Source organism: Chionomys nivalis, chromosome X (assembly GCF_950005125.1).
Source record: "Chionomys nivalis chromosome X, mChiNiv1.1, whole genome shotgun sequence".
Taxonomy (NCBI): domain Eukaryota; kingdom Metazoa; phylum Chordata; class Mammalia; order Rodentia; family Cricetidae; genus Chionomys; species Chionomys nivalis.
Genome location: NC_080112.1, coordinates 37,216,450 through 37,237,992, shown reverse-complemented (window position 1 = coordinate 37,237,992; position 21,543 = coordinate 37,216,450). Strand labels below are relative to the sequence as shown.

At 40.1% G+C, this 21,543-nt stretch overlaps 1 protein-coding gene across 3 annotated transcripts in view; it reads left to right on the top strand.

Moving 5' to 3' along the window:
* The window catches only part of Slc9a7 (solute carrier family 9 member A7), a 167,160-nt gene that overhangs the window by 106,115 nt on the left and 39,502 nt on the right, over window positions 1-21,543 (top strand). For all 3 annotated transcript variants that reach the window (XM_057759236.1, XM_057759235.1, XM_057759237.1), the window contains one exon: window positions 8,094-8,157. In XM_057759236.1, coding sequence (XP_057615219.1) covers window positions 8,094-8,157 — 64 coding nt within the window. The remainder of the gene's footprint in view (window positions 1-8,093; window positions 8,158-21,543) is intronic.

The window sequence follows — 21,543 nt, the reverse complement described above, 5'->3', positions numbered from 1 at the left end:
TGTCCTGCCTTCAAGGAAAAAGGTATATTAGGCCAGTGTTAAGTTATCACACCAGTCCTTCTGTGCAATCCAGCAGGTCATAGATGAGAATCTGTTAGGGTGGGTCATTTCAAGGCCCAGGATGTGGATCTGGGTGGTAGCTGAACTGGTAGATCTGGGCCATTGGGACCACCCCCTGAGGTGAGGGGCAGAGCCAGGTCTCCTAGGCTCATGCCAATGGACCAGCAGCTCTCATGCCTGTAGTGAGGGATCTCTCACCACATGCCTGTGGTGTGCCATCTCTCCCAAGTGCTGGGGGTCAGCTCTCCCGTGGTAGTGGTAGGGAATTAAGTACTTTCTTAATTGAGGTTCCCTCCTTTCAGATAACTCTAGTTTGTGTGTCAAGTTGACATATGACTACTACGTTGAACCACTTCATCCTTGGAAAGGACAATGCTTTGTCCTTACTGGAGTAGACACTTATTCTGGTTATGGATTTGCATTTCCTACACATATGCTTCTGCCAAAACCACCATCCATGCACTTACAGAACGCCTTATCCACCAACATGATATTCTACGCAGTACTGCTTCTGACCAAGGAACTCACTTCACAGCCAGAGAAGTGTGACAGTGGGCCCACGATCATGGAATCCATTGGTCTTATCATGTTCCCTACCATCCCGAATCAGCTGGCCTGATAGAAAGATGGAATGGACTTTCGAAGACTCAGTTACAGTGCCAGTTAGGTGGCAGCAGCCAGGAGGAGTGGGGCAGGGTTCTCCAGAAGGCAGTATACACTCTGAATTAACACCCAATATATAGTACAGTTTCTCCCATAGCCAGGATCCATGGGTCCAGGGAATCAAGGCTTAGAAAAGGGTAAATAATTCCACTCACTCTCACCCCTTGTAACCCACTAGAAAAGTTTTTGCTTACTGTTCCTACTACCTAGAGGTTTGGGTTCCAGAGGGGAGCATTCCTGTCAAGAGCCACAACAAACATTCCATTGAACTGGAAACCAGCTTTCCCCTGGTTACTTTGCCTTCTGATGCCCTTAAACCAACAGACTAAGAAAGGAATAAAAGAGTTAGGAGGGATGATTGATCCAGATTACCCTGGGGAAATTGGATTGAGTCTCCACAAATGGTGATAAGAACGATTATGTCTGGAGTGTAGGAGATACTCTAAGGCATCTCTTGGTGCTATTATGTTCTGTGGTTAAGTCAGTGGGAAACTACAGCAGCCTAAGGCAGACAGGATAACAAAGGCACAGACCCTTCAGGAATGATGGTATATGAAGGTATGGGCCACTCCTCCAGGAAAAGAGCTTAGGTCTGCTGAGGTTCTTGCAGAGGGTGGAGGGAATACAGAGTGGGTAGTAGAGGAAGGTAGTTCTAAATACCAGCTGAGGCTACATGACCAATCACAGAAACGGGGATTAAGTTGACATGAGTGTGTCTGTTGTATCTTGATAACAATGCATTTGTACAGATATTTGTGTTTTCTTTCAATTTCTTTATCATACGTTGTAATATCAACAAAAAGAATATCAATGGTTATATTTAAGCTTGAGCTACTAAAAAGATGTCCCCCAAGGGACGTTGTCACCCATTATAAATTTATAATGCATTTATATTTGTAGGAAAGATAGTTATATCATGTTAGGCTTCATTATGACCTGGTTAAATATATAATGTGTTTGTGATTGTATGTGGTATAGTTATGTGTAGGAGTTATTATGACCTGGTTATTGTTTTCATTTGAAAATTATTCATGACATGAGGAGATATCATTGTGTGTCAAGTTGACAAGGGGTGATTATGATGGCTGTTCTCGGTTGTCAACTTGACTATATCTGGAATTAACTCTAATCCAGAAATGGGGATACACCTGTGAGAGATTTTCTGCTTGTTTTTAAGTAGCTGAATCTTCTGGTTTGGACCTTTGAGGTAGTAAGATATGTACCTTAGATCTGGATTTTAAGGCTGGAAAACACAGGCCTTAAATTCATATCTTGAGGCAAAAAGACATATGTCTTTAACTCAGATCTTGAGGCAGGAAGGCATACCTTTAATATGGACTATACCTTCTGCTGGAAGTCTATATAAGGACATAGAAGAAGGAATCTGTTGCTCTTGGCCTGCTTGCTCTTGCCTTGCTAGCAATCCATTCCTTCATTGGCTTTGGAGCTCATTTCTTCCAGCACATCCAGAAGGTCAGCTGAGACACCTAGCCTGTGGGCAGAGCAACTACTAGATTCTTGGACTTTCTGTTCACAGCTAGCCATTGTTGAACTAGCTGGACCACAGCGTGTAAGTCATTACAATAAATCCCCTATACATATGGAATTTGTGAGTGTGTGCGCGTGGGTGTGTGTAGAGAAAGATTCATTCCATAAGTTCTGTAATCCTAGGGAACACCGACTAATACAGTACGGTAGACAAATAATTGTTCTAGAACGAAAGTTATTAACTTTGAGGTTATTTATCCATTCCTGAAAACCACATCTATTTGACTTCTTTGTGTTCTCATTTGGTACAGAATTTCCACATTTGTCTCATTCTTAATGAAACTAAAGATAATTCAATTCATTCTGGAGGAAAAGATGGCAGTGTCTGTTACAGTGTGCTCTGCCTAGGTGTATCTGAATGCTGAAATGTGACATAATAAAGCTCCAGATTTCTGCAATGTCCCAGGTGTTACAATCCAGGAGATAAATACATTATAAACAGTTGCCAACCCAGGAATTCTAGGAAGCTAAGTATTATGGGGCTCTGAATCTTTCATCAAAAGCCTGTGTCTTGTCTTTCTTGTTGCTTAACATCACTCCAAATGTCTTGGCCCCTTGCTGTACTCTTGTTCACATTGGCCAGTTTGATTCTGGGCTGTGACCCAAGGATGGAGTCCTTTATAGGAATCCCAGCATAAGTGTGTCATCCTTGGGGATTAGTCCAAGGGCCCATCCAGATGCCAAAAAAAGTAATTATTGAATCTCTCTAAAGTAAATATTCTCAAATGGGAAAAATTATAGAATAACCTTCATGCCCATGCCCCATGTCTGTCTTCTGAGGGGTCATTTATAAAGCCGTGGCAAGCTGGAAAGCAGATGTTGACTTCCCTTCTTGAATTTGCCTACTAAACACTTATAACAGTAGTTGGTACCTTCATGAGACCAGAATGAGTCTTCATGAGTCAGAATGGGAGAGCCAGGCAGTCCCCATAGTTCCTGTGCAGTTAGGCTCTGTGCATTTCAGACATATGGTTGATAGCAAGTGATTCCAGTGAAGACTGGACCTTCCACACAGAAGACTGATACAAGTAAGGAAAGCAGGTGTTGAGTAGGACTGTATCCAGAACTTAAGTCTCCAGGGAGTGAACAACCAGATCTGAACATGGCTACATTGCTTAGTACTTCGTTAACTGTGTCTCATTCTACTTGAGACTTTCTCCATGCCCATTACTTCGAGGGGAAAGAGAAAACATTTCTGAAATTATTAAGAAGAAAATCTTGCATAATTATGAGAATCTTTAGTTCCCATTGCCTGTCCTTACCAATTCTAGTACCTTATGTTAGGAATCTTTACAATGTCTGGTTTTGAGACCCTAAAATGTAATGAGCTTATAAATCGTCAGTATTAATTAATTAGAGATAGGAAAATAAGCTGGTGTGCTTTTGAAACATCTTTACCAAAGTTATCATTAAATATTCTTAACTGTGGCATTTAAAATTCTTCCCCCAGAAGCAAAGAATGGAGCAGTGAATACCTAGGTACTAACTTGCACTCACCACATAACTAACATTTGTCATGTTTTTCCCACTTCAGAGTCAGGTTTCCTGAGTCCACTCCTAAATGCAATCTCCTCAGTAACCACATCTAAGAAAAGCAACATGAATTTTACACACTTAGGATCCAACAAAAGTTTATGCTTTTTGGCATGCCTGTTTACTCTCTTTCTACAATCCAGTCCATTTTCATTTTTTCTTATAACATTGAGTTTTAAGTATTCTTGATAGTTACTTAACAGAATGTCCTATCATCTGGATTTTTCTGATATCCCATTATGACAAGTGGCAAATAATCATTTTTTTTTGTCAAAAAATACTGTAAAAGTATGGTCACACGTTTCTTGCTGTATCCTTTCAGGTGGCACATGTTGTCAAGCTGTCCATTTTTTAGTGATATTCCATTTGATTAGTTAGCTAGCATAGAATACTGATCCTAGGTCTCTCTCTAGTTTCAAAGTGCCACGTTTCTTTATGCAATTAAAAAGTTATCAGTAGAGTGATTTTCCCACCATATGAATGGCCAGATTCTTAATGAGCCAACAGTGAAATCATCCACTAGTGGTTACTCTGAGGACAGTAGCATTAAGACTTTCCTAATTCTCCCATTTCTTCAAGATTCGTGTTCCCCATAAAGAACTTTAGAAAGTTTGGGGATTTATTTTGCGTATTGATGAAGTTAACAGTCTTTTCATTGTCTTAGTATTCAGTTCAAAAGAGTTTAACTTACTGTGTGGCATTGGAGTTGTGGCCCTACAGGACCATAACAGGAATCTGGGTGTTAGCACTGACAAAGAGTTAGCAAAAAGAAGGAAAAAGTGATGACAATATGGAACCTTGGCTGAAATTAGGGTTTATTCTAGAATCTACACTTCCATTGTCCACATATTTAAATCTTTAATTAGTTAAAAATAAGGTGTAAAATGTAGTTCCTCACTCATACTATGAGTGCTCAGTGACCACATGTGGCCAGCAGGTGCTAATAATGACATTGCAGGTACAGAACACTGCAAAAAGTTCTGTTGTATAGTGCTGACTTAGACTCTCAGGTTCCCCCATAACAAATTGTGAGCATCATGAGCTTGTAGTCAAGATAAGATGGTTCTAATTTCCTAGGTTCACCATAAAATGTTTTGAATACAGTATTTTAGGCTCTGTTTGGAATTCTGGCCTGCCACATGGGTCTAATGCAAATGGATGAGTCTCATTGGTATTTCTGTGCTTTGAGTGACAATAGATCAATCTTAGTCATTATAAGTAGTTATTTTAAAATAGAATCAATTTAAAGCTTTGCTGGAACTCAGGAGGCAGAGGCAGGAGGATTGACACAAGTTCAAGGTATAGTATGCACAGTAAATTCCAGGTCAGGCAAGGCTAGCTACATTGGCTGCCCACAAACCAAAATGATTTTGTTAAACATTATTTTCTTCTTATAGTAAAGATTTGAGGTTAGCTAAATTTCCTCTGGCAGCTCTTATTACATTTAATTTTACTTTCCTCATATGGTCCAGTGTTTCCTGTGGGCCTCCTGTTTCATCCGGGCTGATATGCAGTAAGTTTGCTTCACCAGAACTGATGCAGAAGCCTTTTAAGAAGCAAACTTCTTTCACAGTTGTAAGTGCAGGGAAGAGAGATTCTTAGTGGCAGATCTGAAGTGCCATATTCTTGGTTACCCCATATTCTTTAGCAGCCTTTCTGTCGTTTGCCTGAGGATAACATGCCACCTGCTTTTCTGAGAGGCCTTGCACCTCTGAGTCTGTATCCAGCAGTTCAGTTTCAGTAGATTTGTCTGGCACAAAGTATTTTTGTGCTGCTTCATAAGGTTTAATAGTATATTATTGCCCATTGGCCTTATAAATGCTACCATAGATACCTTATAGAACACCATCTAGGGGATGTTTCTGTATGGAATGTACATTAAAGGGCTCTAAAAACAGGTCAGAGTTGAAGAATAGCTAGGAGTTCCTAATGCGATCTTGCCTCCAGTTACTTCCATATATTAGATTATTTGCATGCCTTTAGGGTCTTAGGTAACTTCTTTGGTCAGCTTTTGAGCCCCTGAAGTAGATGGTTTACTTGTCAAAATATTGGTCTCTGAGATTTGATGTTCAAACATTACCAGATAAGGTCTCGTTGCAAGATCCCAGATGCCAGAATTCTCTGCCAGGAAATAGCCTCTAACATAGAGCAAAATCTGTGTAATTCAGTGCAAACAGCCCATCTAGTCCCAGGTTAACAGAGAAGAATCTGGTGCCAGGTCCAGTATTAAATTTTATCAAGTGTCCAGAACACTGCCTGGCCCTAAATGCAAATATTACTGTGTATGTGAATTCATCTTGTGGCTAAAACTTTGCCTCCAACAGAAAATGAGGTAGCTGCTTCTTTTTATTCTGTCCCCCTTCCCAAGGGCACAAGGGTGAGACAGGACAGAATAAAGGTTGGCTTTGAGAGGCTGGGTCTGTCTGTGCTATCACTTACTTCTTAATTACATGTAGTCTCTTTTCTCTAGAAAGATCCCAAGTGTTACAGGTGATGGGGAGGAATAAGAAAAGTAAGTATGTACTTAGGGCTTCGTATGTTCAGCCCAGTATCTGCTTGCTGGACTAGGACAGCTTGTACTCGACAACAGAGCATCCCTCTTCAAGCTTAGAATGGCCTAATCTGCTGAAGACTTGATGTTCTATTACATTTTATGATGCTGTCCATATTTTTGAGATAGTGGGAAGTTGAAAGGAGTACAGGACTTTCTTGGTGTCTATTTTTTCTCTCATGATCCATGTTATCTATGTTATTTGTGTTACAATTCTCTGTCTCAGAATTGTAAGTTATGATATAAATAGTTAACAGATGCATGCAACAATAGGTAGCATATGGCAAAGCTAAGACAACCGTCCTAGTGTTTCTCAGGAATTAATTGTAAGTGGATTTTTGCCAGTTGGTATTTTTTCTTTTATTTTCAGTTCTTTTCAAATGTGTGTGTTTTCTCAGATGTGTGAGTTCTCTGTTCATCTTTGATAAAGAGAGTGTGGGGACACAAGGACAAAAGCATACCAGGACTCCAGTTAATAATACTGATCAATAAAGCATTGTGATACTTGTTAGGACAGGACAGCCTTTAGTGAAGATCACTGCGACTGACATAGAGTTCTACTGTGATGGGGTTTTGCAGTGTGAGAGAGTGATAAAAATTGATGGATGAAATTTGCCAAAAGGAAATATCAGGGATAAGTGGGTATTCTTGCTAAAGGCTGGCTGTGGAGATCAGATACCACTTGAGAGATGGCAGGAGCATCAGGTATTGAGAGGGATCAGATAACAAAGGTGGGAGTTCTAGCTAAACCAGCTTAAGGAGATTTTTGATAAAACTTGGTGATGCAAAGGGAAGAAGCCCAAAAGTTAGGTCCTAATTGGGAAGGTGATTCAAAAAAAAAAAAAAAACCTGACTCAAATTTGGAAGAAGGAGAGATTCTATCATTATGCATACTAAAAATGTCAGGGAAGGGAGGCTTGGCAGATGGCTGTCAGTGAAGTGTTTACTGTGCAAGTATAAGGATCTGAGTTTACTCTCCAGAATCCATGTCAAAAGCTGGATACAGTGGTGCATGTTTCTAACCCCAACACTGGGGAGATAGGCTTTGCTGAGCAGCCAGCATAACCTAATTTGTGATTTCTAGGCCAAACGAGAGTACCAATCTTGAAAAACAACATGGCTGGCTTCTGAACACCTAAGTTTGACTTCTGGCCTACCACACATACACAGATGTTTGCACATGTAAGCACATGTACAAACATACACACAAGAGAGTTAGAAGAAATATATTGATATCACTGCTGTATCTGTATCAAAAAATAAGATGTGGGATGGAGAAATGGGAAGATGGTAATAAAGAACCTATAATAAATGGTAATGTAGAATCTTGGTGGCTCTGCAGGTGTTTACTACAAATTCCTCCCATGCTTCTTTGTATATCTGCCTAATTTCATAGTAAAATATTGTGGGCATCAAAGCAGTTCAGGGAAGAAGTGAGGAAGCAGCCAAGCAGAAGGGACCTAGGATTTAGTAGTGGGGACTGCTTGGTACAGGAAGGCAGGTGGAAAACTGCCAGCTTATTTCCCAGAGACCTTGCTAAGGGCATGTGTACTTATAATATCTCACTCTTTGGGATCTGCTTTGATGTGGACCTGACTTATGCATGATGGCCTTTCTCTCCTTGAAGCTAACCACTCCTGCTTTGGGAAGATAGTCACTGACTAAGCTAGCAAGGCTGCCATGGCCTAAGCTAATGCTTTCTGTTTTTCTCTTTGTCTTTTTCCCTGGTGACTTTTAGAGTTGGTGTTGACCCAGATCAAGACCCGCCACCTAACAATGACAGCTTTCAAGTCTTACAAGGGGTAAGTCACAAGTGGCTGTCTTCTGAGTAATATATGATTTGAAAATTACTAAAACTGAGCATTTGCTCTCCATGCTGTGCATTGTTGTCTTGACAACAATCTTTTAGGTTGCTGCCATAAATTCTGGTTTATAGATTAGAAGCTGAAAATTGAGTCTTAAGTGAGTTACCTAAGGCCAGATAATGAGAAAGTGGTGCATTTTGTAAGTAAAAAAGGCCAGGAACAGCTAACTACCAAGATGAGGAGATTCCATCTAGATAGTTATATACCTGTCAAAACAGCTCCATTCTCGGTTTCACATTGCCTCTCCCTCTACACTCAAACACCTGCAAAAAGAATTAAATGAGGTGACTGGGTTGGTGTCATGCAGCATTGCTTACTGTATGTCTCTTAAGACCTGCAGGCTGAAATATTAACAAGAGGTACAAGTCAACTTTGTTGACAGTGTGGCCCCAGGAGTCCCCATCAAGTCTTGGGACATCTACTCAGGTGCATCCAGATGTTTGACATCTACCAGAAAAGAACTTGAGACTGAGTCCAACCAAGTTAGCAGGTTTTGTCAATTGAGCAGAAGACAAAATGGGTAAGAAGGGAGTCAAATGTGAATGGTAGGAGATAAATACAGTCAAGTGACTCAGGAATAGCTATGTGTGACTTGGTGGTTTTGAAACTGCTTCATCTGCAAATGAGCTTAGCTATTGGGGACAACATATAGTTGGATACTTAGTTATATTTTCCACAGAATTCTGACCTTGAAGTAGAAACTTCTTTGTAAATTTCACTGGCTTACAGGTGGAGAAAGGGTAGAGAAAAAATAATCATCAAGGAATCCTTATACAGATAGGTCACAAAGGGATTAGACTTAAGGTACATGTAATAAGTAATAAGGCACAGTTTTAACACTTCCATGTGTGAGAAACTGTATTCATTAAATCACTACTTGGCCCATTAGCACTAGTTTCTTATGGGCTAATTCTTACATCTTAATTTAACCCATTTCTATTAATCTGTGTATTGCCATGTGATTGTGGCTTTCTGGCAAGATTCTAACCAGCGTTTATCTCAGGCAGAAGATCCACGGCGTCTCTCACTCTGCCCTTCTTCCTCCCAGCATTCAGTTCTGTTTTCCCTGCCTACCTAAGTTCTGCCCTATCAACTAAGCAGTTTCTTTATTTATTAACCAATGAAAGCAACACACAAACAGAAGGAACTCCTACACCAGTGTGTCACAGCTTCCCTTGACCTTCTCTTCCCAAGTTTCACATTAAATCATGGAGGTATTTTCAGAGTCAGTTCTGCTCACCTTTTGAAATCATTTAAGGTTACTGATAGGATGGGAAAAGTGATCAGACTTCCAATGTGGTTTCCCAAGTTCCTTGCTTCGACTCAATCCCCACACAGAAAGGGCTTCCAATACATATTCCTTAGCTTTCTTGAAACATACCCTGGAACATTTAATGACCTTGAGTAACTAGAGCAATCAGGGGCCTCTCATTTGTAGATGAAACCCTAGGTTCTTGTTGTTTTTCCTGATGCACCTTCAATGCTAGGTGATGTCATGAAACTTGAATTAAAGGTGGGGGAAATCCAGATATTTGTCCTCTTCTAGAAAGGGTAGATCTCTTAACCTTGTCTTCTAAATGGATGCCTACAAGTAAAGACACTGATGTCATATAGGAAGGAAAATCTCTTTTATTTTTTGCAATAAAGACAGTTTCCTTACTGGTTCTAGAAGACAGTTTTCTTGCAGGTTCTAGAAACAAAGAGAACAGTGCAAAAAATCAATGAAACAAAGAGTTGGCTCTTTGAGAAAATCAACAAGACAGACAAACCTTTATCCAAAATAACCAAAGGGCAAAAAGAGAATATCTAATTTAACAAGACCAGAAATGAAAAGGGGGACATTAACAACAGAAACTGAGGAAATCCAGAGAATCATTAGATCATATTTCAAAGCCCTATACTTTACAAAATTGAAAAATTTAAAGAAATTGACAAATTTCTTGATAGATACCAGTTGCCAAAGTTAAATCAAGATCAGATAAACAATTTAAATAGACCTAAAAGGCCTAAAGAAATAGAAACAGTCATTAAAAGTCTTCAAACCAAAACCAAAACCAAAACAAAACAAAACACACACACACACACACACACACACACACACACACACACCCACACACACACACAAACAAGCCCAGGGTCAGAATTGTAGCTGACTATCAAAGAAGAGCTAATACCAATACTCCTCAAATTATTTCACAAAATAGAAACAGAAGAGAAGGAACATCACCAAATTCATTTTCTGGGGCCACAGTTACCCTGAGACCCAAATAACACATAGGTACAAAAAAGAGAATTACAGACCAATTTTCCTCATAAACATTGACACAGAAATGCTCAATAAAATACAAACTAAATCCAAGGACACATCAAAAAGATCACCCACCATTAGCAAGTAGGCTTTATTCCAGAGATGCAGGGATGATTCAAAATAGGAAAATTAGTCAATATAATCCACCATATAAACAAACTGAAAGGAAAAAAAACCCACATGATCTTGTGGTATGATTGAGCATCCTTTGAGTATATGCACAAAAGTGATAGCTTGGTCCTCTTGTAAGACTCCTAACAGTGGGAATATGGGCCAGTCTCCAAATCTTTTACTGGCTTTTGGGACCCTACTTCTCATACTGGGTCACTTTGCCCAGCCTTAATACATGGAGAGGTACTTAGTCTTACTGCAACTTGATGTGCTTTGCTTTGTTGATACCCATGGGACATCTGCCCTTTCCTAAACAAAAATGGAGGAGGAGTGGATTATGGGGTGAGAACAGAGGGGCGGGGTGAGAGGTAGGGACTGAGAGGAGAGGAGGGAGGGGAAAAGGTGGCTGGAATGTAAAATAAATAAATTTATAAAATAACAGCAACCTCATGATCATCTCATTAGATGCTGGAAAAGCCTTCAACAAAATCCAACACACCTTTGTGATGAAAGTCTTGAAGAGATCAGGGATACAAGGAACATACCTAAACATAAGCATAAAGGCAGTTTACAGCAAGCTGATTGCCAGCATCAGATTAAATGGAGAGAAACTCAAAGCGATTCTGCTAAAATAAAGACAAAACAAGGCTGTCCATGCTCTCCATATCTATTCAGTATAATATTTGAAGTTCTAGCTAGAGCAATAAGATAATAAAGGAGATCAAGGGGATACAGATTGGAAAAGAAGAAGTAAAAGTATTACTATTCACAGATGATATGGTAGTATACAAAAGTAACCATAAAAGTTCTCTCAGGGAACTCCTACAACTTTTAACCTTTAGTCAAGTGGCTGGATACAAGATTAACTGAAAAAAAAAATCAGTAGCCCTCCAATATACAAATGTTAAATAACTGAGAAAGAAATCAGGGGAACAACAATGTTCACAATAGCCACAAATCATATAAAATGTTTTGGTTTAACTCTACCCAAGCAAGTGAAAGACCTGTATGATTAGAACTACAAGTCTATAAAGAAATAAATTGTATATTGGGAAAAAAAGATATTAGAAAATGGAAAACTCTCCCATGCTCATGGATTGGTAGGATTATTGTAGTAAAAATGGACATCTTACCAAAATCAGTTTACAGAGTCAATGCAATCCCCCATTTAAATCCCAACACAAGTCTTTATAGATCTTGAAACAATATGTAACTTCCTATGGAAAAGCAAACAAAAATAACAGGATAGCAAAAACGACTCTGTTCAATAAAAGAACTGTATGTAAGAGGTATTATGATCCCTGATTTCTAGCTCTACTATAAAACTATAGTAATAAGAACTACATGGTATTGGCATAAAATAGACAGATGGATCAATGGATTTGAATCAAAAACCCAGACATAAGTCCATGTGGATACCTGATTTTCAACAAAGGCCAAAATTATAAAATGAAAAAAATAAAGCATTTTCAACAAATGGTGGGGTCTAAGTGGGTGTTGGCATGTAGAAAAATGCAAATAGATCCATATATATCATCTTGAACAAAACTCAAGTCTATGTGGATCAAAGACCTCAACATAAATCTAGATGTTGTGGGTGAGGCACTTGTTGGTTTCCAACCACTCAGACCCAAAACAATCACACAGAAACCATATTAATTAAATCACTGCTTGGTTTATTAGCTCTAACTTCTTATTGGCTAACTCTTAGATATTAATTTAACCCATTTCTATTAATCTGTGTATTACCACGTGGCTGTGGCTTACCAGCTAAAGTTCTAGCGTCCATCTCTGTTGGGGCTGCAGGGCTTCTCCCTAAACTCTGCATTCTTCTTCCCAGCATTCAGTCCAGCCTTCCCCGCATACCTCTGTTCTGCCCTGCTCTGCTATAGGCTCAAAGCAGTTCTTTATTAACATGGCATTCACAGCATACAGAGGGGAATCCCACATCATCCAGATACATTGAACCTGATAGAAGAGGAAGTGGGGAATAGCATTGGTACAGGAGACAACTTCCTGAACAGAACATTAATAGTGCTGACACCAAGATTGACAATTAGTAAATAGGAACTCCTGAAACTGAGAAGCTTTTGTAAGGCAAAGGACACTGTCTAAAGGACAAAACTGCAGCTTACCGAATGGGATGTGATTTCACCAACCCCACATCTAACAGAGGGCTAATCTCTAAAATATATAAAGTACTCAAGAAACAGATATCAACAAACTAAATAATCCAATTAAAAATGGGGTACAGATCTAAATAGAAGCCAGAGAGACCAAGGATATCACAAGAAAACTCACAGAATTAACTAATCTGGGATCATAGGAGCTCACAGAGTCTGAGTCTGAACGAACAACCAGGGAGCCTGCATGGGACTGACTTAGACCTTCTGCATATATGTTACAACTGTATAGCTTGGTCTTCTTGTGGGACTCCTACCAGTGTGAGCAAAGGCTATCTCTGACTCTTGACAGACCTGCACTTTTCTAAACAGAAATGAAGAAGGAGTGGATTGGGGGTTGGGAACAGAGAGGGGAGAGAGACTGGGAGGAGAGGAGTGAGGGGAAACTGCAGTTGGGATGTTAAAAAAAATAACAAAAACAAAACCAGAAAACAATAAAGACAGTTTTCCTTACTGTTTCTAGAAGCCCTGAGCTGTAAACAGTGTCACAGCTACAAGCTCATGTAGGAGATGGGAAGGAGCAGTTGGCTGAAACTTTTGGCTCTGTGAGGGAAGCATATGAATATTGTGGGCAGACTCCAACTTTGTGTTTCTGGCAAGTTGGACTCATCAGAACAAAAACAATGCCTGAAAACACAGTTGTTTTGTTTCTCTAGAGGTCTTGGCAACTTTGCAACCCAAACAAAAACATGCTCAGCTGGAAGCAAGCTGCCTGGCCCCAGGGGTAGTAGCTTCTCATCCAGTTAGAGAGGGACTTTCCTGCCAGATCAGACATAGCTGAGATTTCTGTTGGCTAGACATGATGATACATCATTCACTTCCTTCCTCAAGTTTTCCAGAAGATCACTTATTGATGAGGCCCCTCTAGGCAACAAAGAGAGTGACTCCTGCCTTCATCATATCAACAAGGGCAGCACACAAACGGATGTGCTAATGGAGTCTGGAAGGAAGGAAGTGTGTGTGTGTGTGTGTGTGTCTATACCATTGAAAGTCAGATGTTTAGAGTTCCATTGACAGAGAACTTCGTGAGCAAGTTAGATTCATATGTCCCTGAATGGAACCTCCCCGCTGGCTAAAATCTGATACTTTAGCCACACAAATTTTTAACTTCAAACAGTTGGTGAAGTCACTTTCTTCAAATTACTGTTCTCTGATCCTTTGCTCTACCCCATTTTTCAATTTTTCTTTTTCCTTCCTTACCCCCTCTCAACCTCCCTATCTCCTTCCTTCCTTTCTTCCTTGTTATAATACAGTGCAAAGTGGCACCGTGGCAGGTAAGCCCAGGATAGATGAGGGACAAACATGATTGTCAGATAGAATTCAAGTGGGAAGTTTTATTGGGGGAAGGTAAAGGAGTAGGGAAAGTGAAGCAAGAGAGGAGAAGAGGAGAGAGTGGGAGAGAGAGAGAGAGAGAGAGAGAGAGAGAGAGAGAGAGAGAGGAAGAAAAAGAGAAGAGAAGAAAATAAGAGGCAGGAAAAGTCCTGCCTGCCCCTTCAGAAGAGCAGTGGGGAAAGCAGAGATTGGGAGTGGGTGGAGCTTGTCTCTTAAAGGGACCTTTGGAAAAAAAAGGGGGACCTTTGCACCTATGTACAGACTAGGACCCTGGGATGACGAGGGCACTGCCAAAGTGCATCGTGCCAGATGATAGGGCAAGCCAGCATAATGCCTGAATCCTAACATTCCCATCTTTTTCTTATTATAAAAGGTGGGGAAAGTCATTATCTGATATCTGATAGACTTCTTCCTGCTGATTTGTGGATGTTGAAATTTTGGAGGACCTGAGAAAGCTGGTATGCTGGCCATATCTTAGGGTATCTGGTTGTTTCACTGCTGTCCAGGCTCTCTGGTGTTTCTTGGACCTGGTGAGGTGCTGGCAGAGGAGAGGACAAGGCTAAGTTTAGGGTAAATTTCTTTTTCTTTATATCCTGGTGATTGAGGGAGAGAGTGCCAGGAATAGGGAAAGGTGGGGAGGCTTGGGCTCTTAGAGCCTAATAATTGAGGGAGGTGTGCATCTGACCTGTTTGAGGTGAATCCTCCAAGTTGGCTCCCTGGAACTTACAAGGATTCTTTGAATTTTTGAAAATGTTTAGACACATTAGCATTTTTATTGTTTATAATGTGTACTGAAATTTGTTTTGTAGGAACAGCAGTATACTCATGTCAGAAATGATTTTGCACAATGAAACGTATCTTTGAAGTCTATAGTTAGAAAATGAAAGGAGGGACAGATTGCTGAGGGAAGGCATGCTTGTTGAGGGTGGTGTGGAGAGGAAAACATTCCAGATTCCCTTGAGGTTATTAGTCCTTACCAGACAGCTGCTGTGGAATGGTACATGATTTTACAGTGTACCTTAATAATTGACTATTTTCTTGCATTTAGTGAAGTCTAATTTCTAACCTTGGCTTATGACCAGATTGTCCTGTGAGAAGAGTTTTCAAGTGACAGGCACTGCAATGGCTCTTAGCTGCTCAACCAGTGCATATAATCTGGAGTGACACTTCTCAGGTGCCTCCAGAATGAGTGGAATGTCTAGCAATTTCATAATGTGGATCTTACCTCCTAACTGGTCTGTCAGCTGATATTAGTAGATATCAGGGTTTAGGGGGCACTTCTAAAGGGCTTCCAGGCTTTTGCATCCCCAATAAAAGTATTGAGCAGAGACATAGTTGCAGCAGAATCCGATGGTTTATTAAGAGATAGTACACTTCCAAGGGAGGGAGTGGGCTGGAGAAGGGAGGAAGTTTAGCACTCAAAGGGACCTGCTTTACAGAGAGTTGGGGCTTGTTTGGTACCTTAAGGAGGGGTGTTTGCATTTGCATAGTGTGGGAGTTGGAACACATTTGCATATTATAAGTTTTTCCACATGTGCTCTGTTCCATGTAGTTCAGCATTTAACTTCATGCATTATATGTCTCATTGGCATCTGAAATCTCCAGCAGAAATGTGCCCTTTAGTATTATAATTACTATGAGTTACTTTTGGACCCTTTGGACTGCATATGTGCCTGAGCCAGTGGTGCCAACACACTTTAGTGGGCCTCAGCCAGATAGTTTCCAGCCTTTCTCTTTGTCAACTTTAGTTCTTGGTCTTCTGAACCTACACCCTATTCTGCCTTAGTGGGACTAAGGTGTGGTGTCTTTTCTGTTTGTTTGCTGGGGTTCATGTTTGGTTCCTAGAAGCCACTCATATTTCCTGGCTTATGCCCCTTTTCCATCTTTAAAGCTAGCAACAGCAAGGCAAGGCCCTTGCCACTCTCTTCCATTAAATTCTTCTGAGTTTCACATTCCTTATCCAAACAGGGCTCATGTGATTGCTCTTAACCACTTTCATAGCCTTCCTTACCTTCTTCCTCAAAGCCCTTCTGCCCTATGTATAACATACCTGCAGATTCTGGAGATTAGGATGTAAGAGGAATATGGTGGTCACTGTTCTACTTCCAGTGTCTGTCCCGGGAGAACAATAAGCTTTCTCATTAGTGCACCTTAAAATGTCTAACATTATATAATAATAGAATAAAATACAATTCATTAGTTCTAGAAAAATTATCTCAAAAATAGTACTGCTTGTTATTGTTTAGTTATTGAATCAACTTTCAACTTTTTTTTCTTCATGATATTTGTCTTCCCCCCTCTCTTGTGTGTGTATGTGTGTGTTTGCTCTTTTCTGAAAAGAGGTAGATGCTAAGTTTTTCTCCTCTGTGTATCTAGAACCCTTTATAATGCCTGGTACTTAATAAGCACTTAATGAATATATAAAAGGGCTCTAAATATATAAGTGCTCTAAACAGGGTTAAAAGATTAATAATTCCTAGAATAAGAAGTTGTATGAGATACCCCAATGACATTAATGACTAGATATTTTCCAACAAGTGTATACAATATCTAGTCATTATCTGATATGTGATATAAACTCATCAGATAATGTCTTAGGATCTCTTGTTTGTTTGTTAGTTGGTTGTTGTTTGGTTTGTTTTTAGATAGGGTATCATCTGTGGAGTCCTAGATGCCTGGGATCCGCTATTAGACCAGGCTGGCCTCAAACTCAAAGATCTACTTGCCTCTACCTCCTTAGCACTGGAATTAAAGGTATATACCATCTCACCTAGTTGTGTGTTAGGTTCTTTAAAGATCATGTGGGCTCTAAAAAGAAAGACAAAAGAAAACAAAAAACCAAAACCCACAAAACCTTTTTAAAAAATCTGTACTTATGGTACTTCAAATACTAAACACATTTTTCTTCATACTAATCCTCTCACTGTCAGTGGACACTAAACTGGGTAGGTAGGTGGAGTGTGGCCCAGTACAACAAAGAACATAGGTTCAATTGCTCAGCATATCCTAAACTAGTCTATGGCATGCAGACAAGCCTGCCATCCCCTCAGAGCATCAGGAGTTTCAACCAGGTTTGAGAAAGGATCTGTAGCCTAGGTGGACTAGGAGCTGCCTGAAGGCTAGAGGATCTTAGAACTCCTGATCAGCATGTTAGATGCCTGCTTTTTTTCTGGCCTTCTGTTCTTCAAAGCCCTCTAAGTTCTCGTAATCAACTCATCGGCCAAGGCTGGATCAATCCATTCTTCATTCTGTACTACTCTGTCTCCTAAGGGGATATACCAGTTTTTTCCCTATCACCCTGTAAACTGCATAACTTAAAAGCATACTCTTAATAGTTGGCATTGCTTATTTCTTGTTCTCATATCCCCTTTCTGCTTCCTATAGCAGAAAGGTACCATGGAGAAATTCCAGATGATGATCCTAATGGACATCAGATGTCAGTTGCAAATCCCAGGTTGTGACTTATACTTCTGAGTGACTGGCAATAAACCAGGATTTTCCACAACTTCCTTCTCAGGTTCTCTGATTTACTACAATGGTTCACAGAGGTCAGGAAGGCACTCTGATTACCATTACTAGTGTACTATAAACAACACAACTTAAGAATAAGCAAATGGAATAAATAGATTAATAAGACTGGTAGGGAGGGCTACCTGGAGCTTCCATGTCCTTTGCTGCTACACCACTCTTAGAATATCACCAGCCCACAAAGCTCTCTAGATCCCATCACTTATGGGGTTTTTGTTTGTTTGAGGTTCTATTACACAGACATGGTTGATTAAATCGCTGACTTCCAGTGACTGACTTCAGTACCCCTTCTCTTAATGGAGGTTGGGGATAGGATCAAAGGTTGATTCTTTCTTTTTTGCTTCTTATTTTTTAATTGATTTTTATTGAGCTCTACATTTTTCTCTGCTCCTCTCTGCCTCTCCCCTCCCCTTCAACCCTCTCCCATGGTCCCCATGATCCCAATTTACTAGGAGATCTTGTCTTTTTATACATCCCATGTAGATTAGATCTATGTATGTCTCTCTTAGGGTCCTCATTGTTGTCTAGGTTCACTGGGATTGTGAATTGTAGGCTGCTTTTCTTTGCTTTATGTTTAGAAACTACTTATGAGTGAGTACATGTGATAATTGTCTTTCTGGGTCTGGATTACCTCACTCAAAATGATATTTTCTAGCTCCATCCATTTGCCTGCAAAATTCAAGATGTCGTTATTTTTTTTCTGCTGTGTAGTACTCCATTGTGTAAATGTACCACATCTTCCTTATCCTTCATTCTTCGGTCGAGGGGCATTTAGGTTGTTTCCAGTTTCTAGCTATGACAAACAATGCTGCTATGAACATAGTTGAGCACATGTCTTTGTGGCATGATTGAGCATCCTTTGATACATACCCAAAACTGGTATTACTGGGTCTTGAGGAAGGTTGTTTGAAGATGTAAGTCCCTAAACAATCCCACACCAGTTTGGAATTATGATTAATAAAAGGGTTATTTATTTAAGGGGAAAACTTACAGAACACTGTCCTAGACAACAGCCCTCCGAGTGAACAGGAACAGGGTCTAGCAGCCAGAAGTAGGAGCCCAAAGCAAGAGAGCAAGAGCAGGGCTACTGTTGCTTTTTAAAGCAAAAGAGACCATGCCCAAGTAGGCTGGTATCTTAAAGGCTATTGGCTGAAGGAGTGGAAGGAGCTCCCACAACACCTCCCCCTTTTAAGAGAGTTCCAAACCCAATACAAAACAATATACACTAGGAACAGATATCAAGTGTACGATTAGAATTATAAGGATAAACAATATTAAGCAAGGAACATAGGCTAAATGTTTTAATAAACATTTTATCCTAAGGAGTCTAAGTCTTATACTGGAAATGGCTTGGCTAAGAGGACGGTAACTACGACTATTTAATCTTCAACCCTATCGAAGGCCTGAGAAGGGAGATGATATTACTTGAGCAGGCAGGAAGTACAATCAAGTAGCTTCCAAAGCAAGCAATATATGACAGAAACAATTAGCTACCTGAGCAATCACCCAAAGCCTCATTTTACAACATTGAAGCAACCAACTTTGGCTATGGCCTAATATAATTGACAGGCCATTTTCAGAGGCAGGATATTTTTCAAAACCATCTTATCCTGTATTGGCAAGATTTGACAGTCCTGCTTATCCATTTCTGGATATCATGTAACTTGTCACTGGTTGAAGCATTGTCAGTTCCTTGCCCAAAGGCCAGTTTTGCCAAGAAGAAAATAAGCTCCAAGTGGAGTGTCTTTGGTGTTCAACATTCTCTCGGGAATAGATTAGTGCTGTCAGAAGCAGTTATGTCTCATGTCAACAGAACCCTAAGTTATTTAAATGTCACATTCCACAGATCCTTGAAGTTGTTGAAGATTACTTACCTATCTAGACAGAATACAATCTCTGTGTATCCAAAGAACCTAATTGATCTAACTGTACGTACAACAAACATGAACAACTATTGACCTATAATAATCAATACCTGTATAACTTAGAGAGTAAAACTTCATGTCACAATATTAAATAATCTGTAAACAAATGTGCAACAAATGAGGACAATGACCTCAAAATGTAAACAATCTATATGTATCTTGATCAGAGGTAGGAGTAATATGTAATGTAATATGAAAATATATTCTAAAAGTTGTATCAATATACAAAATGTCCTAAACAGAGATAAGAACATACATATATAAAATCTTTTATTTATTTATTTATTTATTTATTTATTTATTTATTTCCATTAAAAAATTTACACTTCCTCCTCTCCTCCCATTCCCCTTCCGCTTCCCCCACTCACCCTCCTCCCTCCACCTCCCCCCTTAAGAGAGGGCAGGGAGCCCTACCCTGTGGGAAGTCCAAGGCCCTCCCTGATACATCCAGGCCTAGGAAGCTTTGCATCCAAATAGACTAGGATCCCAAAAAGCCAGTACATGCAGTAGAAATATGTCCCATTGCCTTTATCAATGGCTTCTCAGTCAGCCCCCATTGTCAGCCACATTCAGAGAGTTTGGTTTGATCGCATGCTCATTCATTCCTGGTCCAGCTGGATTTGGTGAGCTCTCATTAGAACAGGCATACTGTCTCAGTGGGTGGACCAACCCCTTGCGGTCTAGACTTCCTTGCTCATCTTCTCCCTCCTTCTGCTCTTCAACTGGACCTTGGGAGTTCAGTTGCTCTGATGAGGGTCTCTGTCTCTATCTCCATCCATCGCTGGACAAAGATTCTATGGTGATATTCAAGATATTCATTAGTGTGATAGTGGGGCAAGGCCAGTTCAGGCACCCTCTGCTCTGCTGACCAAGGACCTATCTGGGGACATCCCTGTGGATGCCTGGGATCCCCTCAAGAACCAAGTCTCTTGTCAACCCTAAAATGGCTTCCTTAATGTAGATATCTTCTTCCCTGTTCCTATATCTGCCCTCCCACTTCCCCAAGCTCTCTCCAGTCTTTTCTCCCTTCTCTCTCCCCCTCTCCCCTTCCCCCACCCCCACCCCCACTCCCATGCTCCCAACTTTTGCCCAGCAATCTTGTTTCCTTCCAATTTCCAGGAGGATCTATATATGTTTTATCTTTGGGATCACCTAGTTATTTGGCTTCTCTAGGATCACGAATTATAGGCTTAATATCCTTTGTTTATGGCTAGAGTCCACTAATGAGTGAGTACATACCATATTCATCTTTTTGGGTCTGGGTTATCTCACTCAGGATATTTTTTTTCTATTTCCATCCATTTGCATGCATAATTCAAGATGTTATTGTTTTTTTTTACTGCTGAGTAGTACTCTAATGTGTATATATTCCACACTTTCTTTATCCATTCTTCCATTGAGGTGCATCTAGGTTGTTTCCAGGTTCTGGCTATTACAAATAATGCTGCTATGAACATAGCTGAACAAATGCTTTTGTAGTATGATTGGATATTTTCCCAAGAGTGGTATTGCTGGATCCTGAGGTAGATTGATTCCTAATTTCCTGAGAAACCACTACACTGATTTCCAAAGTGGTCGCATAAGTTTGCATTCCCACCAGCAATGGATGAGTGTTCCTGTTATTCCACATCCTCTCCAGCATAGGCTATCATTGGTGTTTTTGATTTTAGGCATTCTGACAGGTATATGATGGTATCTCAAAGTTGTTTTGATTTGTATTTCCCTGATCACTAAGGAGGTTGGACAAGACCTTAAGTGTCTTTTGGCCATTTGAACTTCATCTGATGAGAATTCTCTTTTCTGTTCAGTACCCCATATTTTAATTGGGTTAATTAGAATTTTCATGTCAAGTTTCTTGAGTTCTTTATATATTTTGGAGATTGGACCTTTGTCTGATGCGGGGTTGGTGAAGATCTTCTCCCATTCTGTAGGATGC